Genomic DNA, 10,695 nt, shown 5'->3' on the forward strand with positions numbered 1-10,695 from the left:
GCGGGGAACGTTGTGGCTTCTCCCCGCCAGCCGACGCTTGCTGCTCCGCGCCCCACCCCCCAACCCTGGATATTTATTTTTATCCCTGTTGCCACAGAGCGACTAGCTCTGTGGCGATTTTTATCCCTGTTGCCACATCCCTGCCTAGCGGCTCCAGGCAGGGATGAGAGGCTCCAGATGCCGGCAACTTTTCCCATTGATTTGATTTTCCACTGCTGGGTTGTTAGCGTTTGTAAAAGACCCCCCAAACCATATATTTTAACATTTGGAGGTGACAGGTTCTCTCCTGTGACAGGTGAGAGGGAAAGGCTGCTCTCCCCTCTCACTGTGTACACAGAGCGGCAGGGTTAGTTTTAATCCTGCCGCTCTCCATCCTGAAGACATCGACGGCCAACGAGGAGAGATACTCGGCGTCTGGGGGAGGATAGAGCCAGCTGCAGTCTTATTACAAGTGATCTTGGCGACATCACCGAGATCACTTGTAAACAAACAAGTGGCTTCCTCACACTACATTTAGTCCTGCTTTGCCAAAGCAGAGCTAAATGTAGAAAACAACTTACCGCCCATCGCCCGGAACTACATGTCCCGGGCGCCGGGAGATTCCACACTGCTGCTGCCCCTCTGCTCCCTGCCGCCCCGAGGCTGGGCCTTCGTGGCCTTGTGGCGAATCCGGCCCTGACTGGCATATGAGATATGAAATAAGAAAAGGATAAGTGCCAAAACTCTAGCCTGGAATAATGAAAGAGGATATGGTTCTACAAGGCGGCCATACACTAAATCTATACAAGAGCAGTCATCATACAATGGGCGCCAAAATCAAGTGTTTTTGCAGCCATACAGGCCAATCAAGAATGTGAATGGATGTCACTATCTCAATATGTGGTGCTCACTATATTAACCCCTTCCCAACATATGACGGGATTATCCCATCACGATTGTTCAGTTCGTTAATGACCGGTGGCGGGATAATCCGTGAAGGGACCAGCACTCACTGCTGTCGATGGGCCCCTCGGGGTCCGAGGCAGACCCTCAATAGCAGATTAGGTGGTCACAATCCTGTGATGACTGCGAGAACTGATCGCTATGATCGAAGAGCCGTGACAGTCACAGAGGCGGCAACAGCTCATTGTGTTTTGTAAACTGCTAGCCGGCTGTGTGTCAGAAAAGTGATACAAAGTATCTCTGAGGAGAATACTGTATTCTCCTTAGAGGTACTAAGTATCAAAGCCCCTGTAAATAAAAAAAATAACCCCTTAGTGCCCCCCTAGTTTTAGAAAATAAAATACAATTTCAAAACAAAAAAATTAAGTTTTTAAAATTAAAAAAAGTTTTTAAAAATGTAATAAGTTAAAAAAAAAATAAGAAAATATAGTGGAAAAGGAAGCTATTAAAGACAGGAGACAAACATACTACATTCTAAAATTGTTCCACTCTAATATTGTATTTCACTTGTATTTTGTGACCTACAACTCCCAAAATGAACTGAAATACCAGACATATGTCCTTAAAGTTCTCCACCAGCATGAGAAGAGATACAAATTTAAAAGGAAGAGCAGCAAAGAGAAAGGAAACAACCATGGATAACAGTAAAGCACACATTACAGTATTGTTTTATGTTAAAAAATCTGAGGGTTCAATGTCACTTTAAGGACCGATCTATCAGTGTACCCCATGACATCAATAGATGTCATGGGATTCGGATACCAGGCTCATGAAATGTGGGCAACTATGATAAATATACCAAAGATATCAGTATAATACTTTTACTGGGTGCTCAGAGACATTATCAGCAAATATGTATGTGTGCCTATACAAGCAAAAAAGCATACCCCATCCTGGATGCTTGTTGTAGTTGCAATATTCACTCCCAGAAGGCAATGGGTAGAAATAGTAGCCACATCCACACTGTTCTATCATTATGTACTGAAAGCATGACTGAACACAAGCCTAAAAAACATAAAGAGAACCAAAAAGTCAACCAAAGAGAACTGAAGGTCTGGTCAGTTAGAGTCATGAGGAAGTGATGCAAATATTTTCAGTTTTAGAAAGCCTGCTTAACCCTTTGCCATTGGCCCTTAAAGTGGGCTGTGATGCCAGAGGCCGGTAGAAGGGGCTCCTGATTATGCAATCGCTGTCACTGGCCGCACAGTAATCATGTATTTGGGAGCAAGTCCTACCGGCTTCCATTTGTCGGTAGTGAACCATGAGCTGTTGGTGACAGCTTGGTCACAGTTCAGGGGGCATCAATTAATCGTATTGGTGCAGCGACGCATGGGGTTTCTCAGCTGCCAATGGGATGTGCGGGATCCCTTGTGTGTTTCTGTACCTTTAAGGAGGTGGGGCGTCCTCCTGACAGGCCTGCACCCAATTTGATATCTTCTGCCCCCATGTGCTCCAAGATGGAGACTCTCATAGTTTAGAGTTAGGACCGCACTATAAGAGGTGCCTTGGCGCGGCAGTGCGGCTTACACATCCTTTGCAGAAGACGTGTATCCAAACCTCTGTCATTGTCCTTAGTGGTGAGACAAGTTGTTTTACATGCTGGTTTGTGAGTGTGCCATGATGCCTTTCTACTGGTCAATTAATCGTACCCGCAGGAAAACACAGTAATGCAAATATGTGGAAGATCGGTGTTAATGTCCACCTCCATGCTGCCACATACAGTATATGTGTGAAGCCTGCGGGAAGTGCTTAAAGCTGAACTCCAGGCAAAACAAGTATTGTCTAAATAAGCCATCTGTATTCTTGCTTGAATCTGGGTGTACTTTGTGCATTTCTTCCAGATCTGTGCAGTGATCCAGTGTGAAACAGCTTCTACACTTTGCTTTGTGTAGGAGCTTCCTGTAATAAAGACCAGTCACTGTTCCTCCCTCTCCTTGTGCAGGGAGACTGGTCTTGTCTCCGCCCCCTCCTGTAGTTTTCTGCAGAAAGCCTGTAGTAGGTGGGGCCTGCTGGGTCCCTCCCACAGCTCTTTTCTCTGCACAGGCTATATGCAGACCAGTGATGATGTCACCACTACTTTTAAAAAGTAATATTTGGGTTAGTAACTGCATTTGATGCGTGCACAGTGAATTCATATCCTTTCCAACTATTGGAGACTTTATTTCCATGAAAATGTTTTGTGCATGGAGTTCAGCTTTAACTTTCCTCTTGTTTCTTCTGCCCCTGCTATTCCCTTTTCCTTTTTCCATCCTTCTTTTACCCATTGCCTTTGTCCTTTCCACCCTTCTTACCTTGTTTACTACTCACTCTTTTTTCCCTCCCTGCTTTTTTTCCCCTTTGTTACCCTTCCCTCGTTCCCTATTATTTTTGTCCTTCCCTTTTCCCTTTGTTTCCTTCTCATTACTTCTTTCCTTTCTCTTTGGTCTTTTCTCCAGTCCTCATTCCTTCTTTTCATGCTCTTTGACCTTCCCTTCTTTTTTCCTCCTTCCCTTTTTACCTTCCTGCCTCCCTTTTCCTCTTCTTTTTTATCCCTTCCTTTTGTTCCGGCCTCATTTTTTTCTCTTTGTCCTTCCCTCCTTCCTTACCCTTTCCATTAAAAATCCCTTCCACCATGTCATTGTTTCACCGGTATGGTAGAATACTTACGGTATATAAATGTGCAGAAAGATTGCACTGAAGGTTAGAGCTCACCTGTAATGTGTACGATGAATTGTACAGGAGAGTGAAATCTAATTCGGCCCCATTGTAAGTACAGTTGCTGTATGGCTTCTCCAGACGATTCACTTGATCCTGAAATGAAAGGAAATGCCCTTAAAATCAGAAGTCCAACTGAGAAAAATGAATACACATTGTCTCTTTCATTCCAGTTTCCTAAACCGGAAGTTCTTCTTTGTGAAACATATGGCATGCTGCCCCAAATCATAACTACTTTAAATGATTTAGGTAACAATGACGAAATTTATGATGAAAGAAAAAATACCCATCTCCCGCTGACATAACTCTCGCCGCAAAATGACAGCTCTGACCCAAATGTCAACAAAGGGGTGGAGTGAGTTGTCCCTGCTCTGCTCCCGAATACTATTCAGGGGCTCCTGAATGTCAGAGCTGTCATGTTGCGACGAGAGTTCATTAGGATTGGTCGTGTTGGCGGGCTTCAGGTAATTTTTTCTTTCGGCGAGTCAACGTGATTGACCTTGGGATTACATCGATGGGCATTTTTCTTTTTAATAAAGGACTTGACAAAAACCTGTGTTGTGGTTTTTTTTCTACAAATAAAGGATTTTTTTTACAGCGTGGTGTGTTTAATTACAATTTTACTGTTTATTTGTTGAATGAGTAGGGGTAACAACTACCCCTTGCTTATTCACGAGGGGGGGGTGCTGGATCTGGGTGCCCCCTTTATGAGAGGGAGTACCCAGATTCCTATAAGCCCCCCTGCCCGAAGACCTCCACAGCCACTGGGCCAGGGTTGTAGGGAAGAGGCCCTTGCCTCATCGAGGATGCTAACTCTCCCCCCCCCCCTCCCCTTTTCTGCTCTGCCAGGCTGCTGCTCGGATCAAGGGTCTAGTAAGGGATTTTAGGGGCTTTTTTTTTTTCTGCATTCCCCCCTAATATTCCTAGCAGACCTAAAGGGTCTGGTACAAACTTAAGCATGGGGACCCCCCGTCCCCATGCTTAAGTTTAAAAGTTTTAAAAAACACAGATGTAATGTCACTTTTCTGCAACGAATTTTCGTTGTTAAACATGTAACTCATCTGAAATTAACGGAAATTTGGACAAGTCCGAATTCTGAAACGTATTGGCTTTCGGACCCGAATACCAAACAACAAAATAAGGAAAAATCTGAAACCAAGCGAAACGAACCAAAACAAATTTTTACATGTCTGGTAAGTAATGAGATTGTGGGATCACAAATGATAATATACCAATAAACAGGAAATGTATTGAAGGAGGTTAAAGCTAGTAGGTGTAAAGATATTTGTTGCTTGATTTATTGTTAATAGATTTGAATTTTTACTGATCTAATAATGTTTTCTAAACATTTTGTAATAAATGTATGAAAAAACATCTCACCAATGTTGCAATAGTTTAATTTACAATGGTACTTTAAAAGTACGAACTTTAATATCTTATGTGTACTTTAAAGATCACTTGTGGATGAGCACCTGAACCTAGATGGTAGAGGAACTTGCACAAAAATTGTAAAAAGGTGAGCTTGGGCTTAAGTCCACTTCCATGTACATACTAATAAAATGATTTATTGGGAAGTAGGAGTAAGAGGAAGGCTTTTAAAGAAAGGCTATGGTAGGGGTAGGCAACCTTGGCACTTCAGCTGTGGTAAAACGACACATCTCATGAGGCATTGCAAGGCTCTGATAATCACAGGCATGACTCCTAGAGGTGGCAAAGGCATGATAGTATTTGTAGCTTCACCACATTTGGAGTGCCAAGGTTGCCCACCCCTGGGCTATAGGGAAGTCTAAAACTGGCCACCCACATTACAGTCTGATCGTTATCTCTTCACAATCACCTTTAGATTTGCCAACCACTATGGTTTTCATAGTTGGTAATCACTTACCTGTCTTACACTTATTGAGGTCTCAGTGCCTGGCCATATGTCAAATCCTTGATGCTCCACTAGAGGGGACTGGTTTGGATTGTGAATCATCACTGTGGTTCCGGCTGTCGTTGACAAAATGGGCATATTATCATGCTGATCTACTTTAACGATCAAGCTAATCCCTGAAAGACAAAAAGAGAGAAATAAATAAAACATTAGCAAATATTAGCAAAGTTTTACTTCAAATGATTTACTAAAAGATGAATTTTGAAATGTTCTTTTGTTGTGAATAGATTGCTCCTTTGGTGACATGGGCATTTGGTGACGGCACGATAACCCTCTCTGAATGTGTTAATTCCAGCAAAACATGGTTTGCAAATTAAGAATTTTTTTAAGTAAGTGGATTTTTAAGATGAAGCAATTCATGATTTGAAGTTATCAATTATACTTACCAGTCATTGATTTATGAATAATAGGTTCCCTCATCTTCCTGAAGAAGCGTAGAAGCGAAACACGTTGAAGATTGGAACTACATATATGCATTTATAATAAGTGTACGCATGTCATATGTATGTATATATGATTAGTGTCAACCGTAGATACATATTGTCAGGTCCAAGAGGTACTATATGGCTGTAGGTATATATGTATTGCTTTCTGGAACACACAATGACATTATGGGGGGAATTTATCAAAACTGGAGCAGACAAAACATGGAGCAGCTGTGCATTGCAACCAGAAATTGAAATCAGCTTCTCTGTCTCATTTTCAAATCTTACCTGAGCAAACTGAAGAGAGATGCTGATTGGTTGCCATGGGCAACTGCTCCAGATTCTCTCTGCTCCAGTGTTGATAAATTCCCCCCTATGAGTATGATTTTTATAAGTGTTTATTGAAATTATTTGATAAATCGGATTCTAAGTGAAGCACAATGACTGTGGTCTATACAACTAAAAAGCCCTAATATAACTATATGTTTATTACAGGTATTAATAAAGCACCAACAATTTACGCAGCGCTTTACATAGTTGCACATTCACATCAGTCCCTGCCCTCAAGGAGCTTACAATCTAAAGATCCCTACCTCACGCATACAAGGGTCAATTTAGACAGGAGCCAATTAACCTTCCAGCATAGCGTTTGGGGAGGAAACCCACACAAGCACAGGGAGTACATGCAAACTCCACGCAGATAGTGTCCTGGCTTGGATTCGAATCAGGGACCCCTAGTGCTACAAGATAGAAGTGCTAACCACTAAGCCACTGCACTTTTAGCAAGGGTTTGCAGTAAATATTTCCAACATTAGAACCAAGCCATGGAAAGGCTCCCATGTCTCTAACATGACATGAAAAATCCATGCAGATGGTGACCTAACCAGAATTCAAAGCAAGGACCCCCAGTGCTGCAAGGCAGAAGTGCGAACCACTAAGGCACTATGCATTTAGCAAAAGTTTGCATTACATGCTGCCTTTATTTCAGCTAAGCCATGGAAAGGCTCCCATGTCTCTAACATGACATAGACCTATGCAGGCCACCATAGCTGTATGTGAAATATATCATTTTAATCTGCCTCTGAGAGTCATGTCGGTGCCAGTAGGAGTCTTGTAATGCCTGACGGGAATTGTAGTTGCACCACAGCTGGAGGGCTGGAGTTTGTCTACCCCGGAGCATTTAACCCTTGCAATGTAAGGAGCATTTAAACCTTGCAATGTAGGAGAGCTCCACAGCAAAGGTTTTTTGTCTTGTGCCCAGAGTTGGGCTTTAAGATGATCATGGTAAAATTTCTATGTAATAAATATTTACCATATTTTTTTTCAGGTTTCACTGCAGCCCACAGAGCGCTGCTATTTTCATTTCCATTGATAGTAAAACAGGTGCCGTATGTCGGATGATGGAAATGTGTGTAGTTCCTGTTGGGGAGATAAGGAAATGTAAAAAACAGATATCACATACAACGAAGAATCACACAGAAACAATGTTACTTGTTGTTGTACAGTATTTTGATAACTAGTATTTGGTTAGTCCGTGTAATGATATTATTTATTGTGTCAATTACTTTTTATTATTTCTGAAAAACCTTCATTTATATTTTTATCCTCATTTACATGTAGCCCAAGCTGTCCAGCAAAGGAAACAGTAAAGATGCTTTCACACTTGCCACTTGTGTGAAGGTGCACAAAACTGTGTGATTTTGCACACGATCACGAAACACGTAACATGTGCGTGTCATGTACATTATTCCCAGCTATCTTTGAGGACCACAGAACAAAGTCCCGAATGCCATTCGGGTCTGGGAGCCTCATCTTTAGTAATATATGTATACGGCTCATAGACCTGAATGGAATTTAGGAGCTCCCAAATGCAATTCAGAAATTTTGATCCAGAATTTCGGGTCTGGGAGCCTCAGCTTTAGTATCATATGTATACACTGTATCTATGGCTCCCATGTTGCCGTAACAAAAACTCATGTTCAGACCCATTCGGATGCATTAAACCGTAAAACACATCTGATTGGCCAGAAAAGTCACATGGCCGTTCTAGTTTAGTTTTTGAACGAAATTCGTATGGGATCCAAAATTCGGAAATGGAAATTCGGATTTGGACACATTCGGATGCAATAGGATTCGGAAATTCGGATGTGTTCAAATGTCCGAATTTCTGAAAATGTGTTCGATTTTGATTCGGAGCTAAACGAATCGCACATGCTTAATCTACCCTCCGTGTTGAAGGTAAGATGAGAGAGGGAGGTGTTCTCTAGTGCTCTCCTGGGATGACAACGCTGCTTTTCCACAGGTACAGTAAGGTCAGTGTGTCACCCTACGACTGAAAGTGTGTTACTGGCAAGATCAGCAGGTGAAAAAACGAATGCAGTCATTCATAGGTCATTCGTGGGTTTAGATTTGCTACCATTAAGAAACTTAGAAAACAAACCTGTTACAACTGTGGCCATTGAAGTCACACTTAAGAATAAACTTATCCACGTATTCTTGATCAGCAATTTGTAACACGGACGGAATTTTGTGCATGATATTAATAAAATGGAACTGGTACCACTCGTGCAAAGCATCCACGCCTGACCAGAAGGATCGGTAATAGCAATCGCCACCAGTAGAATCGCACTGTCATGGTAGAAAATGAATCAAATCATTTGCTTTGATATTAGCATCATGTATAATGGCTATATTTGTAAAGCGGTGAATGTGACATTCCCTGCAGGTGAATCATCCCAATGCATGTGTTTTAGCCACCTCAGGACTGAAATGTTTTTCATTTTTCACACATTTGTTACAATCTGAATTTTAGGACAGAAAATCATTTAAAACCCCCAAACAATGATATATTTTCTGAAAGCAGAGGCCCTGCAGAATTAAAAAAAATGATAGCTGCATTTTTTATGTCACAGGAAATTTGCACAATGTTTATCAAATCGATCTTTTTAGGAAAAACAGGGTTATTCACAAAAGGGTGAAGAGTTTGGAGAGGGCAGGAGAAGTGAACAATTTTAGGCCAAAATAGCTCATTTGGAAAGATACTCCAATTCAGCTCACTTTCCAGTTCAGCTATTTTTGCCAAGATTGTTCCCTTCTCCGGCCTTCTCCAAACTTTACACCCTTTTGTGAAGAACCCTGTAAAATTATTTGTATTGCACACAAACACAACATAGGATTTCCACACCCCTGCTGCCCCTCTACTCCCTGCTGCCCAGAGGCCGGGCCTTGGTAGGCCTTGTGGGAAATCCCGCCCTGCCCTTATATAGTCCATTAATGGATTACTGAGATTTTCAAGTTCTTTACCCCACCCCCCTTGTTTTTATATTATTTTATCATACTCAAAATTGTCTATAGGTAATGCTTTAAAATCCTTTACTGCTCATCAGTTTAAAGTTAACAGTCATTTACAGCCCTAGAATCATTGCTCTCACTCCGATGTTCACACTGATACCTAACATGCGTGGCGCAATTGCTGTTTACATACTCTGCACGCCCTATGCGCATGTGCGTATACATGCAGATGCACGGGGCAGTGAGATTCCTTTTAATTTGTTTTTATGTTATCGTTCTTCACTTTTTTTTACTTTTATACTTAACTTTATTGCTATCACAAGGGGGCTAACAAGCAGCAGCCATGATCTTGATATAACCACTTCATGTTTAGGACATAGAGGCGCATCCTATAGTCCTGAAGTGGTTAAATTACAGTGATTGATTCACCCGCAGTGAATGTTTGGTATATGTCACATTCATTGCTTAAATATAAAGTACCCCTAAGAATAATTCATGTAACAAAATATAAAGCTGATTCTTACAAGCTTAAATCCCAGTTTGCTCCTGTTTCCTTTGGACATTTGATTTGGATCATCTTCCAGTTTTATCAGTTTTATTGAACTGTCTAACTGAAATTTTTCATCCAGTTGGCTTGTTGCATTGTCCGTGATGTCTTGCAGATCTACAACATCATTGTTTACCGATAGGGATGCATTATATCCATAAAGAGTTTGTAGAGTTTCCTGGGCCAGCTGATCCAACTGGTTGAGATATTCATTAACCTGGTCAAACCTAAGGATAGACAGACATCCGAGTTCAGTGATAGTCATAAATGATGAAGTAACCATTCCATGAAGCTTCCAGTTGTCCTGTATTTGGAGGGACTGTCTCTCTTTGAGGGCTGGTGCACCCTTAGGCGACTACTGGCCGTGCAGCAATCGTGCACGATTGCGCACAGTTTGCAGCGCGGTCATGGAGTGGCCCAGCACAGACGATCACGTTGTGGGTGCCATTATTTTCTAATGGCACCTCAGTCACGCCGGGCAGATCATGCGGTTTCCCACTACGATTCAGCCCGTGCATCCGAACAGCCACGTGTCGTGTATTGCAAAAAAAAATGTGCATGTACCTTTTTTCTGTGATTGCCGCACAGATGTCAATGAGGCCACGCGGCAACCGCTGTCTGCATTGTGCAGAACCGTGCGATCCCGGGATGTGCAATCCCAGATCGCTCAGGTCTGCACGGGACTTCAGAATCAAATCCTCTTGTCCCTCTTTACTCGTCAGTCCTCCCTCTTTTTGTTCTGATGACTTTTTGCCTGCTATTACTACTAATTAAACTTTACCTATCAAAAGTGTTTTATTGCACCAACCCATTCAATCAATAAATTATTGCATTTTGGGGGGAGGGGGGGGGGGGGGGGCAGG

At 42.1% G+C, this 10,695-nt stretch overlaps 1 protein-coding gene across 1 annotated transcript in view; it reads right to left on the minus strand.

Annotated features, from left to right (window-relative positions):
• Window positions 1-10,695, minus strand: part of SCNN1D (sodium channel epithelial 1 delta subunit) — a 19,195-nt gene that overhangs the window by 6,011 nt on the left and 2,489 nt on the right. The window contains exons 2-7 of the mRNA XM_018568675.1: window positions 9,810-10,059; window positions 8,435-8,622; window positions 7,307-7,413; window positions 5,522-5,685; window positions 3,634-3,732; window positions 1,830-1,947 (exon numbers count right to left, since the gene is read on the minus strand). Coding sequence (XP_018424177.1) covers window positions 1,830-1,947; window positions 3,634-3,732; window positions 5,522-5,685; window positions 7,307-7,413; window positions 8,435-8,622; window positions 9,810-10,059 — 926 coding nt within the window. The remainder of the gene's footprint in view (window positions 1-1,829; window positions 1,948-3,633; window positions 3,733-5,521; window positions 5,686-7,306; window positions 7,414-8,434; window positions 8,623-9,809; window positions 10,060-10,695) is intronic.

This window comes from Nanorana parkeri, unplaced genomic scaffold (assembly GCF_000935625.1).
Source record: "Nanorana parkeri isolate BGI_ZX_2015 unplaced genomic scaffold, ASM93562v1 scaffold1226, whole genome shotgun sequence".
Taxonomy (NCBI): domain Eukaryota; kingdom Metazoa; phylum Chordata; class Amphibia; order Anura; family Dicroglossidae; genus Nanorana; species Nanorana parkeri.